The sequence below is a fragment of the Montipora foliosa genome, chromosome 1, assembly GCF_036669935.1.
Source record: "Montipora foliosa isolate CH-2021 chromosome 1, ASM3666993v2, whole genome shotgun sequence".
Classification (NCBI taxonomy): domain Eukaryota; kingdom Metazoa; phylum Cnidaria; class Anthozoa; order Scleractinia; family Acroporidae; genus Montipora; species Montipora foliosa.
Window position 1 is genome coordinate 58,164,165 of NC_090869.1, and position 20,000 is coordinate 58,184,164.

Genomic DNA, 20,000 nt, shown 5'->3' on the forward strand with positions numbered 1-20,000 from the left:
GGAATATTGTTATGCTTATAATCATGTTGTCTACCTTAACATTTAGGTTGTTAAAGTCCAGATCACACCAGTTCCAACGCCTCGCTCGTCCCCAGCTCCCTCTCCAGCTCTTGTGGAAAACGAACAATTAAATCCTCGAGAAGAGGCCTCGCTCGAAATCGAAAGAAGAGTATCTTCAGGTAAAATACATAGTAGGCAAATAAGCGAAGAACACATACATAACGATGGACCTCCACCCGTCGAAGAGACTGAGAAGGGCGGAGTGATTCAGAATGGCTTTCCTGGCCAGGTTAAAACGATGGGGATTAATGGTAGGCTGAAAAATGAAATTATGGAAATGAAAGAAAATGCGCAGCAACCAATAGACAGGTGACGAAAGGAGGTGAGTCAGAAGGAGAGGAGATCTAAGATCAAGTTTGAATGAGATCAGAGTGCTGCAATCCTCATGGAAACGACAAAAAAGAAGGAGGTAACCAAGGCAACAAAACAACTGATGGCCTTGGAAGGTTAGGAGCCCACGATACGACCGATACCAGCTATTTTTAGTCTGCTGGTTCAGAAAACGGGGAAAACGTAAAATGGAGTTCTAAAAGCAGAAACTACTAGCGATGGGACACGGTGTAATGAATCACGGGACAGATGAGGAATAGTCTCGTTATGAGATAATTATAGGAACAAATGGAATGATGCATCATAGGATAGAATAAATTGATTCATCTCGGAAGAAGCTGCCACACAGGCGAAAAGAGTTCTGAAAGAACCTTTTAAACGATCACAGAGCATAAACAGCACGGACACAATGTGAAGACAATAATTAGTTACCTGGAAGTACCACGTGATTGCTGCGGAATGTGCATGACTTTTCACATCTCAACGAGGGAGATTTGCTGCTTACCAACGCGTCACCACAGAGTCTGCAAGTCGGAAGTGCACACCGCCATCAAGAAGCCTTCGTAGCGAGCATTGAAAGGGAGGGAAAAGCGGTAAAATAAAAGGAGGGCTTGAGATGGGAGGGGATTTGGGAAAGAAACAAAGAGATCTCTTGCAGCCAAACCCCACATTTCTCTCTCACCTCCACATATCATGCTTCTTTCTCTTCAGTCCCCTCCCGTTTAGAGCCCAGGCTTCCAGCCCCTTTCCCTTCCTTTTCAGCACTTGCAACGCAGGCAGAAGGCCAAAGTGCAAGTGTCAAAAAGTACTATCAAAGGTACAAGCCAAAGCTCTCCTTGATGAGCCCAGAGATTCAAAGAGAACCGCTGTTAAAATCTAGTGGTGATAATCTGGTAGCATTTCAAAAATGTTCAAATTCAGAATCTTGTAAAAAGTATGTACCGAAATGTCACTATCTTTTTCAGCGACCATCTTGTACCAACCTATCTTTGCAAACAAATTTTATTTTTGATTTTCTCCCACGTGATCAGTGGCAACCTTTTTTAACCAACAAAAAACGCAAACTGTCTGCATTAGAATAGAGCTTTGATTTTTGTCCAAAGGCCGTTTACTTTGAGCGTAGGTTTTCCATTTCACGGTCCGCCGTTACTCACGTTCAAAACTGACCGATTGGACCTCAGAGACCAATATCCAGGGAAAAGTGACGTCAAAGGCTCACTACCTTAAAATTTCAGCGTGTGAATGCAACTTATTATATATGCAAAACGCGAGTTTAAAAGTCTGAAAGCCCGTGCTGCATATTAATTCTGCGGGGTACACATGCATTGCATTCTTAGGGGCTGTTTACATGGATGTAGGAAGATCCTAGCGCTAGGAAGATCCTAGAAGGCGAAACAACTTTTCGTTTGGTTTACATGCAGAAATTTCTGTCTAGGTGGAAGTGGAGAATGAAAGCAAGATGGCGGGCGAGAACAACAAACACGTAATTCGGATGTATTCGGATGTATTCGGATAAATTCGCATGCCTTCGATTCGCAGCGTTTTCGACATTGCTGTCGATCGATTGCTCGTTACTTTCTACTGTGTCTCTCGCTTGGGTGGTGAAACAAAACTGGTCCTGAATATTGTCGGCGGTCATCAGAATCATTAGAATCGTCCTGTGGCAACGCCAGACGAAATTGTCGACCTTTGGTAGCTGAATACCGTGAACACCCGGCCGCCGCCATGTTTGTTTTTTTGTCCCTAGTACCAGGAACTTCCGAACGAAGGCAGTTTACATGGTGCTAGGATCTTCCTAGCGCTAGGATCATCCCTCCTCTCAGATAGGATGATCCTAGCGGTAGGATGATCCTAGCACTGGGGCCAAATACAACCCTTCACATGTAAACTGAAAGCTGAAAACATACCGCGCTCGGATGATCCTAGTGCTAGGATGATCCCAGCGCTAGGATCATCCTCTTTCCATGTAAACGGGCCCTTAAACTAGTGAGCCTTTGACGTGATTTTCTCCTCGATCCAGCTCTCTCAAGAACGTAAAGTTAGTAATGGCGGACCATTAAATAGGAAAGTTTCAGTTAAAATAAAATAGTGTCTTTTTGAAATCAAGGCTTAAAACGTTGGTCGCTTAGTGTTCAGTTAACATAGTTTTTAAATCCAAAGAAAAAGGGGCACTTTAACGTTTTTGTGTTTTGAGATTTGTGATTCCGTTTTGTCCTTACCGACCAGTACCGACCAGTACTGATGAAGCACGTTTCTCGTTCCCAGGGCTTTCCGCCGGGATCGAGAGCGGAAAAGCCCTGGAAACGATGATGCCAGGTGGTGTTAATAAATAAGCGGCGGCCATTCAGTCCTTTTCTCTCGCGTAAGTGCATTCTTTTGTTTGACCAATAATTTTCCGCTGATCGCGTTAGAGAAAATTAAGAATTGGTTTTGAAAGCACTTATCCTCTGAATATGGATTTAGTCGCGGTGGATAGAGCTTTTGAATAATCCTGGCCACAGTTTTTCAAAGGCCAGAAAACTGTATCCGGTGGATAATTCACTATCTGACAGTTTCAATCTATGCAAAGATTTCAGTATCTGCTCACGCAACAATGGCTATGCACACTGTAAGCAAATCTAAGTTAAGGAGTGTACGATTGGATCAACAGTTCTTCCACTGAAGCATCTATTTCTGCCTCGGATACTTCCGGTCCAAAACGGCTTTTGCTGGCCATTTTTCCTCAGAGCTGCAAAAATGTTTTCATTCTCGCTTTATTACTGACGCGTTCCTTGACCACATTAGGTACAACAGGTATATGAACTGATTGCCTGTGTCCGGCGAGCCAATGAAAATGCTGGAAATCTGATATCCGTAGTTCAGTTTTTAATAAATAGCGATATTTCTTGGTTACAAACATTGACGTCACATTTCTTTTGATATTCAAATACGCCAACCACGGGAAAAAAAGTCATTGTTTCAACAGCCAATCAGATTCTGGTTGGCATATTAACAATAATGGGTGACGTCACGAGAAATATTGCTATTTCAGTTATGCTCTGAGTAGTGACTAATTTACTGGATAAAGTTATACGGCCTTTGGAAAAAGCGGGGTCTGAGGTTTTTTTAAGTCCCTCTTTTATATCAATGTTAAGCATCCCGTTTCCGTAAATCACCAATTAATTAAGTATTTAAAAGGTAGATTGTCAAATAGTTATTTACTAAAATTAACCTTTTTGCAGGTATAACAGAGATCATTTTAAGAGACTACAACGATTTGTTTATCCTTTTGAAATAGATATGGCTATTTCTAGTTTTCTCCACAAGAACTGAGGAGAATAAAGTATGGGGACAGGAGCTCATCAAGGCGAGCCTATATACCTCCCATACTTGGCCTAGGGGTGAGGCTAAATCGCGTGGGTGGGTGGGTCGTGGATCGTGGGTCGTGTTTGTTTGAAGATAAAAAAAAAAGATATATATCAGCTCCCTCAGTGCTCGGTCCAAATTTGCAATTGCCCGGCCTAAGAGTTAGGTTTAGGGTTAGGGTTAGGGTTAAAAGTATGTATACATGACGTGTATACATGGAGGATCTCGGACCCACGACACACGACCCACGACTCACCACTCACGACCCACCCACGCCGATTAGACACTCTCTTGGCCTAGGAGTCAACCCTTTCCCGAATAGTTTTGTTTATAGAACGCCTCCCTAGAGAGATTCTGCGCACCCACTGTTGTGAAAGCCAATTAAAACAGAGCTATCTCAGCGTCAAGGGGAAAATGATACTTTTCGCGGGAAAAACCTGTTCCTAAAAATAAGTTCACTCTGAAGGAATAGGCAACTTTTACGATAGCGTCATTTGACTACAACTACTAGAACTCAGTTTGTTTTGCTTTTCGTATTTCAATTTTGTATTCCCAACGGGGGAAAAATAAAATTAAACAAGCAAAACCTGTAGGCTTTTGGTACTTGTATTCAAATGGCGTCATCATGCAAATGTCCTATTAGTGGAGACAGAGGGTCCCCTTGATGAACTCCTTGGCTGTGATGTATTCACGGCATTTCAGTTTGTGGTTTTCCCAACCAATTACATACATAATATGCAGACGTCAAAAAAGAATGAGTCGCGAGTTTTATAGCAAAAAGCACGACGGAACTTCAGTTCCCCAGAATGATGCAGAATAATCCGAGTTTTTTATTCTGAAATAGAGAAATATTGTAAAAGTAAAAGGCGTAAATCAAATCAGTATAGGATGCTTATGACACGAAATGAAAAGAAACTGACGGTTTAGTCGAAATATAATGAAGTGAAATGCAATAAACAAATTGCGATTAGTGTAAAAATAGTTTTAAATGTAAATAAATCATGCATCAAATGCTACCTTAAGTAAAAAACTGGCGTGCACTTTGAAATGTTTGTTCGTTGAGGAAAGCCCTTTTGTATCGTAGTTCTGCTGAAACATTCTTACGCTGTACTCTATTTTATATCCGTATTGCGGACCTATTAAGACTAATAAAGGCTAATTTAATAGACCATTCCCGAATTGATATCTGCCTCCTCTTCAAAGCGAGTCTAAGTGCGAAGCTTTTGTTATGAAAATTAGTTTTCATTCAGATGTAAAGTGGAACTAATTAGGCTGATTTAGCAACAGAACGGGAACGTCAGTGGCGACGGCGCGCGCAGAAAAAACACCAATGAGAATTCAGAATAGAGTAGACTCCACTCTTTTCTCCTGTATTCTGAATTCTCATTGGTAGTTTTGCTGCGCGCGACGTCGCCACTGACGTTACCGTTCTGTTGCTAAATCAGCCTATTACCATCACAAAAACTTCGTACTTAGACTCGCTTTGAAGAGGAGGCAGACATGAACTCGAAAATGGCCTTTTGGCCAATGAAAGCTAATGATCAAAGCAATAACGACTCTGCGAAGCTCAGTTCGCGTCAAGTTTGCTACTGTTAGATAAATGTTATGTCAATTCCATTTTAAAGTTCAATCGAAGGGATCGAGGAAGAGGGAGTAAAAAAGTATATATTTCTTCAGGCTCTCCTCGCAACAGCAAAAGTTGTTCACGTTGTTGTCAAGTGAACCCACACAACATGAAGTATCACGTGAGGATTCGGTTGCTAAGTAATCGCCGCGCATGCTCAACATAGTGAGGTTCGACCCATGGCAGTGGTCTCTTTTCCCGCGTACTCGTAAGCCCGGCGATCGCAAAAGAAAGGAGACCTCTGCTAGCAGGGAACAGGTGATTGGCCTGAATAGGAAAAACTGTGGCCAGAGTCTTAAGTAAAAAGGGTGGACTGGTAAATAATTTTTTCCCTTTTTTCTCAGTGAGTTTGGATGACCCAAGATTTCACCACTGCTGTACAGTGCGCTATTGAAACAAGAAACAATACTTCATGATGTGCATCGTTCAATTCTTCTCAGCGAATTTATCAGAGATCGTGTCCTCGTCCGCAGACGTTTTTTCTATACTCTTTGCTTGAACAGCTGTCAGGTTTTGAATGCTGGATTATGACTAAAATACTATTCGACGAAGTGTAAAATTTCTTCCTGCAACTGCTCAATCTATCATTTTTACGTTTGTGAAAAATCTGCGCAGATCCTCTCCTTTTTTTTTAAGGACGTTCGCGCCAATTGCTACTGCGCATCTTTAAAGCGCACGCAAATTCACATGCACGTCATACATCGAGCGCGTGCGCTAAGTACTAAAATGAACAATGATAGGGCAGATGGCCATTGCTATAGCTTTGCTTGGATTTAATGATCTTGGATGTTCGGTGACCCCTACTTTTCTTACAGACACTGTGGCCTTATTCGCTAAAGAAGCCGGATTTTTTCAGATTTAGAGTGTTCTTCCGGGCAAGTTCTCTCCAAAACGAAGTCGGTGACGCCCATTTTTTTTTTTTTTTACATTTCTGACATCACTAACTCATCATCTTTCAATGGTAAAATTTGTAGAAAAAAATCATGTTGGAAAATTTTCGCGCTAACGTCCTTAAATACAAATAGGACATAATTTTATTCAAAAATCAAGAAGTAAGATTCAAACTTGCACGCCGAAATACAACGTATATCCTATGATTGAGTTTAAAAAAATTGGGTTCTGTCTTTACATTCTTTTCTTAGTTTCTTGCCTATCCAAATGAAGAGAAGCATCTTCGCCAAATGTTTATCTTGTGTGTTGGTTTTTTTTTTTTTTTCATTATTATCAGGACGACGTAAGTAGATCTAATCTGATTTGTTTTAAGTTCCTGTCTTGTTTAACTTCGTGGTTTTGGTTTAGAAGTCTCCACAGAAGGATTCTTCTATTTCTGCGGACCTATTTTAGTTATTTCTTCCGGTAAACTTGAGTCTAGGCACCAGTCTATTCTTGCAACAGGTCACCTGATCACTTTGACTTCCGCTAATTTGGCATGCAAATTTGTCAAAACTTACCACCATATTGCGAGCGATCGAGACGGACTTGAAATTCAGCAAGTGGAGTCAACATTTTAGATATATTCGTTCTGTTTCTCTTTATGACGCACAGGTGAGTCGATCTTTTGTCCGTTGACACGAGAAGACAAGAAATCTTTCGTAAACTGAATACGCCTGTCGTGGTTGCGGTATGAAGGAAATTCGTTTTGTGGTTTGTGTAATGGTAGATAATTTTGATGAACCTTGTAAAGGCCATATTTTCTAGATTTCATTAACGTAGTGAACCAAAGTTGTCTTCCAGCCCATAGCGTTCGTGAATTTCGCGTGAATTTGGAAAGACGGCATCGCCACTGGAAGCTAAATGTTCACGGCTCGGTATTTTTGTTCTCGCGCTATCCCGTTTAATATTTAAGCTAAGGCTTAAAGCTTACTTATGTTTGTTAGATTGTTTAAAAATGAAGACAGGAGGTTGTGAATATTTGTACTGTTTGGGTCCTTAACCAGGTTTAAGAGTTAAAAAAATCGGCAGTAAACTATTTGCATTTTCCTCAATTACGGCGAGGTACTATTGGCTATTCTTGGATTTATATGTGGATCACAGCTTTTTTATCGCGAGTGTGAGTTAAACGCCAGGATTCAGGAAATCTACAATTGTAGTCTACTGTAAATCAGAGTCTTTAGTGACTTTGTGACTTGATTCTCTGTGTTAAACTGCAGGCGATGCAAGAAATGCAGTGTTGATTTTGTCCTCGAGGCGGCTGATCTTGTCTGGAACAGAAGCAAGGAGAGACTTCGTTTATTTTCGATGAACTGACTTCTGATTGGGGTGGAAATAAAGTACGGATAAGGATCTCAACACAGGAGCTTTCATCATTTGGAGACGGTTTGGCGGTTTGAGAAAGATCTCGGATTGATCTGAGCTGTTTTATTTACAAAGCGCCATTTTGTTCTTCCCGAAGAAATGTAAACACGCAAACTTGTTTTTGTACGATTTGTTCAGTTGAATGATTGCAGATAGAGTTTCTTCACATTTTTGGAATGCAAGAACTTATGTGCGGTAATTTCATCTCTGCGCACCTCACGTATGGCTCCAAGTTCTGATAAGGAGATTGCTTCTTTGTTTCTTGTACGTACAAAAATCGAGTTCCAGCGTTATATACATTCAAGATTTCCTACCGGGTGAATGTACCAACATCAGATCATGGCGTTTGGTGAAAATTTGAACAACAATTCGCAATTTATAAACTGTCTTCGAAAGCCAGTCGAGCACCGAACAAACGAGGTAGGTAAAATAGTCGACGTTGTATGTTGCATAAGTCAGCCTCACGAGAACTACAGTCGCAAGTTTACAGGGCAATAAAACAACTTGACGACTATATTGTCCAAAGTAGTCGCTATAGTTTTAATATTTGCTTCTTTAAAGTAAAACATTCTGGGCGAAGAAAATCGATCATAAGTCAACGCTTGATGAAGTGGATATATTGCAACAAGTGGACAGGAAATTGTGTTTCAGGTACGAACTGATTTTAAAGCAATTTGTGGTTATTGTTAATCACTGGGGAATTTCACAGCTGTAGTATTTTAGCATTGTAAAACTTATTTTATTTTTAAATTGATAACCACATTCTCACAAGCTAAAAGAAATGCTCATTTCGATGTAGATTTTGGTCCTGTTGTTAATTCGTCACGGTAAACACAGTCGATGTTTATCAATGAAGGACTAAACCACGGAATTATTAAGGTTATTTTCGACATTCATCTTTAAAGCATATTTTGTTCGTGTTTTGGTTATCAATGAAAAAGCAAAATTTTTGGAGCTTAAAAACAAAAGGTGATTGATTTAGTTTATTTAACTGTAATTGCTTGTCAATATCTGTACATGTATGTACATTGGGATTACAAATGGTCTGATTGTGCCAAATTCGAAACAACTATTGAATTAGGGTGTTTAATGCAATGAATTATGTGGAATAATCAAAATAAAGATATACAGTAGTTGATCCTTGTTTCAACAAAGTGCCAAGATTCTATCATGTGGGATATTTAGTTCATTGTATATCAGGGTTACATCAGATCCAGGTTCTTCTCCCCCACATTTTATTGAAAGTTCAGAGCTCAGAATAGAGCGGTTTTCAATTGAGTGTCGAAAATAATTAACGAATTACTTTGGTTTTGCATTACTTCACTCACTGATTGGTTCAAGGTTCTCGCGCCACTTTTTCAACCAATCAGAAGTGAAACCAAAACCAATCGTGGCTCGTGCGTGTGTGTTTTGATTGGTTGACTGGATTGTCTCCTTCCTTTTTGATTGGCCAAAGTAATTACTTTGGTTTTGGTTTTACGACACTCAATTGAAACTCGCTCTATCATTCATAATTCATTAACACATTAGCAACCTTGAGATTGGGCTATGACTACAACTGCAAGTACCAGTTTTAAGCCTTCTGTTCCTGAGGGTTTTTCCATTAAGAGGTAACATTTCCTCACATAAGATGAGTATTTGCATTATTGATTCTGCATTATTCTGCATCATTGATGAAACTAATTATTTTGCGCCCTTGACAGGCAAAGGCTTATTAAGCATGTGCTAATGGTTTGGAGGTTGCGGTTTTTTTCAAATGTATCTGTTTAGATTGTAAAACTGTACTTGTAGGAGCTTTCAAACATGTACTCTAGTCTACAACTTGCTACTTATTATCAGAAACAATTTGTGAATGCATAAGCAATTGCAACAAATAGTGTAAACAAAGTCTTTATGGACCCACATGTCAACCCTTTTGTCCCTGTTCCAGAATGTGAATATGTGGAATGATGAATTAAAAAGTAACAAGGATGATAAAGATATGTTTAAAATAGCATTTGAGCACGTGTTCGTAAATTTTAATGTGAATCACCCTAAAAACGAAGGATTTCTAACTTCTATTCCACATATTCCTATTCCAGAATGCAGTCAATCAAACACACCCTAGAGACAACAAGTAAAATAATCTCGCATTAGACAGAGTGAAATCAATATGTGGCCATTTTAGGAGCCAAAGGGTTAATGCCCATGTACCCTATTTACTTGATTAAATGCGGCAGCGTTTATATTTATAGCATGTCCGATGCAGCGTTTATTCAAGGGTGGCATTTATTTCAAAATCATTTCTTAAATCAGTGACAAAAATTAGTATAGATCATTTGTAAATAATTATTATTGACAACAGAATTGTGTTTAAAGTTCCAATGTGTCATTCTTTTGCTGAGATAGAATGGTAATCTTCTGGCTTGTCATCAACATTCAGGAAATTTAATGAGTACTTGTTTTTTTCTTACAATCCTGCAATAAATGCCGCATTCTTCTGATTGGGTGCGGCGTTTATTCAGAGGCAGTGTTTATTGGTACTTTTCCTTCCATCTGCGGTGTTTAATCGAAGGTGGTACACGTTACCGATTGAGTAAATACAGTAGCTATCCCATTTTTGAGCAGGTTGAGGAATCTGTTTCAAGCATTGGCAATTTTAGTTTGGGTGTAGTTATTAGCATTTCCCCTCCCTACCCTTCCTCTTTTCCAATGATTTTATCAGTGTGACAGGTGCCTGCTCATGCCACATGGGGGTTCATGGATGGGTTGACAGGATTTGCCAGCCATGGGAACAGTCTCCATCAATAGTGTCCAGGAGCTCTTGGATGTTTCTCTACAGGCCTGCACCCATCCTCCCCTTTGCGACCCAGTTGTTAAGTTATGCAAACGTGAACCTCATAATAATTTGTCATTACATACTAGTGTTGATAATAGGGAGCTTACGAAACAAGGACGACGACGGCTACGAGGACTTAATTTAAAAATACAAGTTAGCGTTATTCATATCACTACGAAGCTATTTCATGCCGTTTTGCGTTAAAAATGTGTAATAACTGTCGAGGAATTAAACTGGTGTGAGTGGGTTGGAAGCGTAGAGAGAGAACTGAAAATTAATCGTCATGTGCTAACGTCCTCCACAGAATCTTGAATTTGGTCATTTCACGTCGTCATTTAGGACATGACAGCAAATAAATGTACGCAAATGTAAAATGCACGTGCAGAGCGTGCAGAGCCATTGTTTTTGCTCACTAAACCTATTATTTTGTAGCGTCGTCGTTGTCGTTGGCGTCGCTGTTTCGTAAGCTCCCTAATGGGGTCCCTTCTTCTCCTAAGGAAACTCCCAAGGGGCAAAAGGCTTACCAAAGATGGATTCAAAGAACCCTTTGATATTTGTAGATTTAACTTCCTGGCTCCAGTTCAAGAGGTGGATAATGCTATCCACTGGATAAATCACTATCCAGTGGATAGTGCAGTTGGTTTTTCTATCACTACCTTATCCACTGGATAGTGATTTAGCCAGCGGATAGCTCTATCCGTATGGTTGAACAACTGGGCACTGAGCACTGATAGGCAACCCTCTAGGGGTAGTGGTCCTCTTCTATACATGTATAGAGCAACCAAAGAAAGACCTCTACATGCCGAAAAATAAGCCTCAATTCCCATATATGTTACGGAACATAACTTAAGTTGTACTTACACTCTGGTTCTTGTTAACATTTTTTTGTTGTCTGTTGTTTTGATGATCTTGTTAGGATGTTGAGACCATTTTTTGTTATTTATGTGGAATGCAAGCAATGGCTGGTCTTCCCCAGTCTGCTGTGAGGTGAGTGTCATAAGTGCAGGGCAAAGTAGAACACTGATCAAAGTATTTTTAGCATAAAATACTACTATAACAAAAAACTCATAGATTGTTTTCTTTACAAATTATTTTGAAAATGTTTTACTTAAAAAAAGACTACAGTAACAAATTTTTAAGATTCATTTTATAGCAAAACTAAAAGACTGCTTTGGCGGACCGTTTTGAGTTGCATTACTTGACTCAGCAGCAAGCCAATTCCTTAAATTTTTCCTCTGTCAAGGTGATGAGCATAACATCGTGTTGTCATGTGTTTGAAACAATTTTTTTTTTCAAGGGAAGGTTCTTCCACTCCAGCAAAAAATAACTTTAATTGCATGAACTATTGTGGACATGGAATCAAGTTTGCCCTCTTTTTTTTTGGAAAGAAAGTGTTTATCCTGATAAAATAAAATAATATTTATTTATTCTCAAACTTCCTGAGCTCTGCTATCTTGAATAACTATTATGGCATGTTACAGTCGCCTTATTGTTATTATACAACTACAGCTCTTTGTGTCAGAACAATAGAGCTACTAACTACAACTTGTTTCAATAATAATAATTTATTCAAGATGGAGCTAAATGCAGGGGTTTCAATAACACTTGAAGTAGATGCCTGGGCTAATCAATTTAAGCGGCAGTCACTCTAGTCTTTTACAAGGGTTTTAGAGTGAATCATGGTAGTGGAGTAGCTGGGGTCGAGAGGCAAGTTTCTGACAAACAGACGGCGGTATACCGCCGGTAACTGGCTTCTATTGAAACCCCTGTAAATGCATGTAAGGCAGAAATTTGAAATTATAAATAAGTGATTCTGTAATATTAATTTAACATGTTTTTGAATAATTTTTAGACATTAAATTTTATTCCAAACATTAGTTCCTTCCGTGACCTAATCTTGAAAGTAAAAGATGTTTCTATAAATGTTTTGATCCTGTTCTTTGATCAGTTTGTAAGGGGCAACCATTAAACAATATATAAATGAAATGAAATAAAAAACACAAACTGTCTTCTCCAAAGAAGACATATAAGGTTTTAGCATATAATTTTTTATTTAGTTTGTTGATGAAATCTGAATAGTACTAGTACATTTGAACATACAGTACATGTAGTTGTTGTAGTAGTTGATATCATGAAGACTTTCCAGTCTTTTGTGAAACTAGTCATTTTCAGTTCTGGATTGGGGGGTGGGGCTCAAGAAATTTTTTTTTTTTGGTTTCTTGTTTGTGTTCACCCCTCATGCTGTCCAAAATGGTTTCGCATATTAAATGACGTTAAATGGTTACCGGTACTTTAATTTCAGAACCATGTCGGAAACTGCAAGATATGTAGCTGAGGACTCCAACCATTTACTTTACATGTAAGTCAGATATTTGTGGAAAGAACTTTCTGGTTATTTTTGGAGCCTAAACTTGTAGGAAACTTACTAGATTAATGTTGTACTAACCCAAATACTGTAAGTTAAGGTGTGAGAAATTCTTGAGAGTGCGGTCGTAAATGACATTATAAGCAGCTGTGGGGAGGAATGGAGATTCCATGCCAGTTATAGTTTAATTGCTCAAACAAAGTGCAAATGAAACGCTTGAAAGAACTACTTGCGAGCAAAATTCGGGTTTAGAAGGGCTGAAGATGCAAACAAACAGCTCCTTTTGGAGCCACCAATTCTAACCACCGAAAGCAGTGATCAACTACAGGTTGCAATATGTTTAATCTTTAGTTACTGAAGGTTTTCAGTTCAATTTGTGACCCATACAAGCAAGTTTACTCTCTTTGAAAGCAGCACTTGGTCTCGTGTATAAGGCGCACCCGCGATTTTTGCCCCAAAACTTAGGCAAAAAGGTGTGGCTTATACACGAATCTTTACGGTATCTTGAGATGCGCAGAACGTATGCACAATAACAATAGTAGGCACGGCTCTTAAGAAACATACATTTTAGCGGAAGAGTGAACTGCTAATAGTTTGGTTTATTTTATTTAAAATGATCACTTTCACATTTCAGATGTTCAGTATAATAAAACAGCTTCACCTTAATTAAAGTTTAAAGTTTTACAAAGTTGACTCTGAGGCTTGAGAAGTTGGTTTATAATTCAGCTGATAAATCTGACAGTCTTTCTTATTCTTCCACTTGCTCAAGGCTGTTGAGTACATTCTTCTTGTTGAACGTTGAGCAAACAAAGTTTGTTGCGCCCTGTAGGATGCATGCTACACTGCATGTATTATTTTGCGTCTATATAGAAGGATTATTTTTATGCGTCAGAGACACAGGACGCAGGACAAACTCACTGCTGGTGAATGAAGTGAAGAGATTTTGTTGATGGTGACACATGGATCCTCAGCAAAAGTCTGAGTGCCCCTTTGCAGGGGTTGAATCAGTTCTATGATCTAAGCTTCCTCTCCTTGTTTTGTCAATCAGGGCTGATGATCTTGCACAGTGTTGGTATGTTCTGTTATCTGGCTGCGTCTTTCTAGATGGCTGCATGTATCTGCCAGGAAGCAGGTGAAGTTTATTGTTATAATTGTTCTTGTGTCTGTAGTTGTAATAAAGCAATTGGGTTGTTTAATTACTGTTAAATGCAATTTTCATAATTCTGAGGAATTCATCTTCAAGCGCTAATGGCCAAACTGCCTTTTGGCATCCATCATCCAAACTTCCGATGCCAACCACAATATTAATTGATGTGTGATTCCTACATTTGAACTCGATGCTGATGGCTTGCGATGGAATTTGTAGGAATCTTTTTACTGAAGAATTTCTAAAAACATATCATAATGGTGTTCGGACTGTGAACTAAACAAAGTTAACACTCCAGTTCACTTTCTGGAGGTATAGAGTCGATCTTCCCGGCTATGTTTGGAAATTTTATTGATGGAAGCCAAAACGCAGTTTGGAGCTTAGCGCTTGAAGGTAAAATTGTGCAGAATTCTGAAAATCGCAGTAACAACTCAACAAAAGTTTCCATGGACTGTCTATTGTTTTTCCAAGTTAATTCAGTTAATGAGATAGATTCTCAATTCGCTAAGGGGTTTTTTAACTTTAGGGTTACTGTAGACCTAAGAATTTTGTTTATGTTTACTTGAGGAAGCTCAAACTATAGTTACAACACTTTAAAGAAATTGTATTGGTAGTCAGACAGGTTCACTCTACAACCCTGTGTCACTGAGCAACGTTATGGTACAATGTGAAATAACAAGTTATTATTATTGCTTAACAAAATGTGTGAAATATTATGACATAATAAGTTACCATAGCAACAGGAGATTGATCTACAAACCCCCCATAGTTTGTCTATTTTGTTTCAAAAACAAATTTGTTGGAAACTCTTTGTAAAGTTAAAACAATTCCCTGAAGTGGATCCAGAGCTACACTGTACCTTCACAAAGTGCATGTATTGGAAGCTCTAATAAGATGGCTCTGAATCTGCCCAAGGGAATTTTTTCAATTTCACAAAGAAATCAGCTGATTTGTGTCTAGCAATACAAATTTAATAATGGCAGTCAAATTAAGAGTTTGTTTTTGAAATACAAGTACTGTATATCTGCAGATAAGCCATACTCTGAATTTAGCAGCTCAAATTTTGGAAAAAGTAGTTTTTTGAAAGAAATCAAAAGAAATCGAAAGTTGAGTCTTCACAAGTCTTCTTCATCCACTGTTCATACATCGGATTGCAACAGAAAATAAACCCACAATTTTAGCACTGCAATACAATGAACATCGTTTCTACCAACTTTGACAAAATATTATGATTGATCTTTTTGGGGTATTTGGTGACAGGAGTTTCTTTATGCAACACATGCAGTTTTTCCATAGACTTTTTGCACTACAACAAGAACATGACTGGAACATTCTTAGCTTAGTAACCAGGCATTAGATCGGACTTGGAGATAGAGAATTGGATACTGGAAGCAGCAAATGTTCCGGCAGATTAGCCGCACCCCCAATTTCTTGCGACGATTCTTGCAAAAAGGTGCAGCTTATCTGCGGGTGTTATGGTATTTAATACACCTGATATTGGATTCTTTTAGGTTTTCTCAAGCCTGTTTGGCTTGAATTTGCAACTTTTGTCAGTTTTGTTAAACTTGAAACTTGTCAAAGCAAATATTTAGCTTTTAAAATTATTTATGGTTGAATATCACTTTTTGTAGTTTTGGCAAGCAGCCACTGGGCACCAATAGAAAAAGAGGTACCGATTGCCTGGTGTTGGAATATTCAGAAATGATTGTGGTAAGAACATGCAATAATCACATACAGTTGTTTACTTGAAGCAAAAAATGTTTCTGAGGTATTTATTGGAGTGAAGGCAATGTGAGCCTGCAACCATATGGATTATAAGCTAAAAGTAATCCTAAAACTGACTTGATTTTCTGAATGTGACGCTGATGTACAGTAATGCCTCGCATGTCTTGTTCTCGTGGTTGGCTGGCTCACAGATTTATGATTTAGCAAAGACTAGAAATGGTGAAGACTTACTGAACCCAAGGTAACCTAACCCTAAACCCTCCTTAAGGTGATTTCCTTGTTTTGCAGTGCGCATCTCATACTGCGCATAACATTGTGACTTCGGAGAATGCCGCGTTTCAGGCCGGCCATCTGAAGAGAGGCAAGAATGGCCGCTTTTGCTGTTCAAGAGCTTTTAAGTGCAAGCATGTCTTCGATAATTCTTCTCGTTTAAGAAGGTGTTGTTTTGTAACTCGCCCCAGTCCTTTCACAGAAAATGATCATTTTGAAGCGGAAATTGCCTCTTTGCCATCCATTTATCATCGTGTTGCGAAGAAACGAGCATGGTGACCCCCCCCCCCCCCCCCCCATTTTTAATGGTTTTATTTACTCGTAATAGGTACACAGAAAACATATTTCCAGGAGAAAAAAAGTTGGATAGTAGTAGTTGTAGTATTTACATATAAATGACATGAAACTGCATTTGGAGACTGACTCTGAGTGCAAGGTGATGACTGTAGCAGTCAACTTTGCATACATTAATTTTCTTTGCAAGATTGAACAATTTGACATCACTTTCCTGGTACTTAAAAATTATAGCCTAGAGAAACAAGTAGGTTCAAGTTTTCAGTAATATTCAGTAGCTTTTGCTACATAACAACAGTATTTCCGATTGATCTAGTTTTGAACGCTTCCTGCGTAATTGGGTAAAAAATACTTAGAATAAAGGGCATACAGGGCGAAAACAAGGACAGTGACCCCATCTTTTTATTGCATTTTTTTTAATGTCCTGTGTATGAATATCAATTGTGCCAAGTTTGAAAAACGTCTGGATAGTATGTCATTTTCAAGGGAATTACTTTAAGCTAACTAAAGACTTCATTGTGAAAATCCAAGTATATTAATAAAAATGATTTAACTCATTGACTCCCAGGGGTTCTCCGTTGCCGAGTAAAAGCGTCTGGTGTTAGACAGAGTAAAATACTAAGTTTGGCCGGTTTAAGCCAGTTTTGGTGTCAAAGGGTTAATGTGCCAGGCACATATGGCTCACAGATTGTCGTTATACCATGTATTGGGTATTGGGAGGTAGATTGGGTTAGTGTTAAGAGTAGTGCACTAGCAGGAGCTTGTATGGGCTCAAGTCCAATTCTCGTGTCACTGGATTTGAACTAGCCAAAGTTTTTACTGTTCCTATGCAATCACTGATTGTCTTTACTGTTTTTTGTTAATTCCGTTATTGCAAAGATTTAGCTCCTTATCAACTGTGACTTAAATTGTATAAATTTGCTTTCTTGACAGATTGATTTTCCAAGCACAGATTTGTTCCAGCCATTTCAACGACACTCCTATTCCAAGAATGATCTTGAGCGTCTCCTTGCTCTGGAAACAGAGGATTACAGGATAGGAGGGCCAATACCTGATGATGAACAGGTTAGGTCTCAACTGTTGGTTATCATTTTTTGGAATACAATCTTTTCCCAGAACATGTGCAAAATGTCATTTGCCATTCGTGGTTAGAAAAAAATTCTTGATATGAAATGTGGCTAAATTACTTTATTTAGGCAAAGTTAACCTAGGTTAAATCAAAAATAACATATATGTGATTGCATATATATTAGCTCTGCTTTCTTGCTTGCTTGATCTTTGCGGATCATTTGCATTCATTGCCTGCAGTAGCTACACTGTATTTGTTCCTTCTCCCATCCCTCCCTACCTTTGATGGTAAGTATGAGTTTCTGTCAGTATTCCACTGAACTCGTTTCAGTGTGACGCTGCCTGGTGGTTGGCGCTCGCATGGTTGCCATGGTTACCTTCAGTGCAATGCTGCCAGTTGCACTCTAGGCCTTTCCACCTTTTAGGCACCAGCACTCGAGCTCATCTTGTCGATGAGTGTAATTCCTTTTGATTCTGTACTCACTATATTATATGGTTGATTATGCATCTTTTTGGCTTAAAAATAATCATTTTCCTGGTAGGAAAGTTTTTGGTGTTGTGTGTCGGTTGCGGATTCAAACCAAATGTACATGTATGGCTGTCTGCAAGGCAACAGTGACCATTGTGTAACCTGTGTTATCTTGGGGGTGGTGTGGGAGGTGGTTGTGGAACTGTTTAGATTGTCTATGAATCCAGAAAGAACTTTTTGTATGTTTGGTGTCTGAAAATTAATATTTGGTTGTATGAGGTGACTCAAAAAGCTATACAACGTACCGTAAACGTCCATGTATAAGCCGCATCCGTAGATAAGCCGCACCCCGAATTTAGAAGTGCACATTTTGGAAAAAAATGTAGTACAATAAAGTTTGAAGTTCCAGTAACGTTCTATTGCTATAAACCAACAAGGACAAACAATCAAGGTTTCAGCATAAAGTTGAAAACGAACAAGTGCTTAGTAGCCAAGCTTTAAACGTGGGGAGGAGTCTGGGCCAGGGCCTGGGTATCATGACCACGATGTTTGGAAACCCGCAATAGGCGAAAAAATTCATGCAGAACAGGAGCTTGATAATGCAGTCGACAAATTTGCCGAGAAGTTGGTCAAGGACAACGAAACAGTTGGCCATTTGCCTTGCGAGTACTCGCGAATTTTGTGGTATTTCATGGCATGTGGCGGAAAGATATGCGTGGAAGTGACTGGCCAAAGACGTCACTGCAAACAGCTGTGCGGAGGAATGCCATGGAGATTCCTTGTAGGTTGGTGTTTACTTGTTCGAGTACAGCGAAAATTAATCGATCGCTTGAAAGAACTCTTGGAGAGCAAGATTCGCCGATAAACACTTGAAGACAAACGGCTCCTTTGAGCCACCACTCATTAAAAAGCCAATGAACAACAGCAACATGCTCTCAGTTTTTTTTATGTTTCGTTACTGAGATCTTAAGAAGTTGTATGAATATTAATTACAACTAACAGGTTTTTTTAAAACTCCAAACACAGATGTATCCATGGATAAGCCGCACCCTTGATTTATGGCTTCAATTTTGTGAAAAAAAGTGCGGCTTATCCATGGACGTTTACGGTAAGTTAAAGCCCTTTGGACCAGCCTCAAGTTGTTGATGAAAATGGAGCCCAGTTCTTTCTTTGATGTTTTTACAGGCAACAGGGATTGACATTAATGGAAATATCCTATTTTGTTCTTCACATTTCAAGAAAACAGCTGCTACACTTAATGCTGACATACACCTGTATCACACAACTGGTGCATACAATGCAAAAACAATCCAATAATAATATTAAGTTATTCATGCATGATCACAGCAAAAATTAAGAGAAAATTTTATCTTAACGAAATAATTATTGCCTTCTCTTCCTAACACATTATTTTTGTTATTTTTGGTATTCTCTTGATGGTCAACTCTTATCCTCAGTGCGTCTCTTCTTTGCTCTCTCTGGAGCAAGAGAGAAAAAACCCTGGAAACAAGTTCCTTTGTTGTTGATTACACTGTATGGGAATTGGAAGAGTGTATTTTCGGTCATAAACTTTGCGATGCTCTGAATGTCTATAGGAGCCAGCTGCCTAAAATTTTGAACAGCCTCCAGGACAAAGGTTGTGGAATTTTCTTAACCCATTGACACCTGGGGGTTCCCCTTTGACGAGTAAAATCATGTGGCATTAGAGTAAAATACAAAGTTTGGCTGGTTTAGGCCAGTTTAGGCATTAAAGGGTTAAGGTTCACTGTACAAATAACATTTCACATTGAATTCACAGTTGCCTATGGAACTTCAGCATGTAAAGGAGATAATTTTGAGAAGTGATCAACAGTTGAAAAGAAGTGCATCAGTGGAAGGGTCACACTCTGGCAATAACCTAGAGTTGGATCTGACAGGCCTGGTAGAAAGTATTGGTGAGAGATACAGTTTTGTGGAACGAATTATGTCTTAGCAGGGCTTGAAATTGGCGACCAAAAATTGAAAGCTGGCGACTAGATTTTCAGAACTGGTCACCAGTTGGCGAATCACATTTCGTCTGATAACCCAGGGTAAACAGTAGACAACTTTTGTATTTGAATCTTTATATGATGAAATCGTTCGCAACTGGTAGCTAGAACTTGACTCACCTTTCTTTCCCCATTAAAATAATGTGTAAATACTACAAGAAAA

General features: G+C 39.0%; 2 protein-coding genes across 3 annotated transcripts in view; both read left to right on the forward strand.

The window, feature by feature from the left end:
* The window catches only part of LOC138002656 (potassium channel subfamily K member 9-like), a 13,560-nt gene extending 11,233 nt beyond the window's left edge, over positions 1–2,327 (forward strand). The window contains exon 3 of the mRNA XM_068848661.1: positions 47–2,327. Coding sequence (XP_068704762.1) covers positions 47–373 — 327 coding nt within the window. The 3' untranslated portion in view covers positions 374–2,327. The remainder of the gene's footprint in view (positions 1–46) is intronic.
* A 4,444-nt stretch (positions 2,328–6,771) lies between these two features.
* LOC138002666 (rap guanine nucleotide exchange factor 6-like) overlaps positions 6,772–20,000 on the forward strand; it is a 77,254-nt gene continuing 64,025 nt past the window's right edge. The window contains exons 1-8 of one of the 2 annotated variants that reach the window (XM_068848672.1): positions 6,772–6,904; positions 7,510–8,074; positions 11,389–11,459; positions 12,775–12,831; positions 13,886–13,969; positions 15,616–15,694; positions 17,207–17,338; positions 19,609–19,744. In XM_068848672.1, coding sequence (XP_068704773.1) covers positions 7,976–8,074; positions 11,389–11,459; positions 12,775–12,831; positions 13,886–13,969; positions 15,616–15,694; positions 17,207–17,338; positions 19,609–19,744 — 658 coding nt within the window. In that variant the 5' untranslated portion in view covers positions 6,772–6,904; positions 7,510–7,975. Of the gene's footprint in view, positions 6,905–7,509; positions 8,075–11,388; positions 11,460–12,774; positions 12,832–13,885; positions 13,970–15,615; positions 15,695–17,206; positions 17,339–19,608; positions 19,745–20,000 lie in introns of those variants that run through there. The other variant, XM_068848668.1, reaches the window with a different exon arrangement.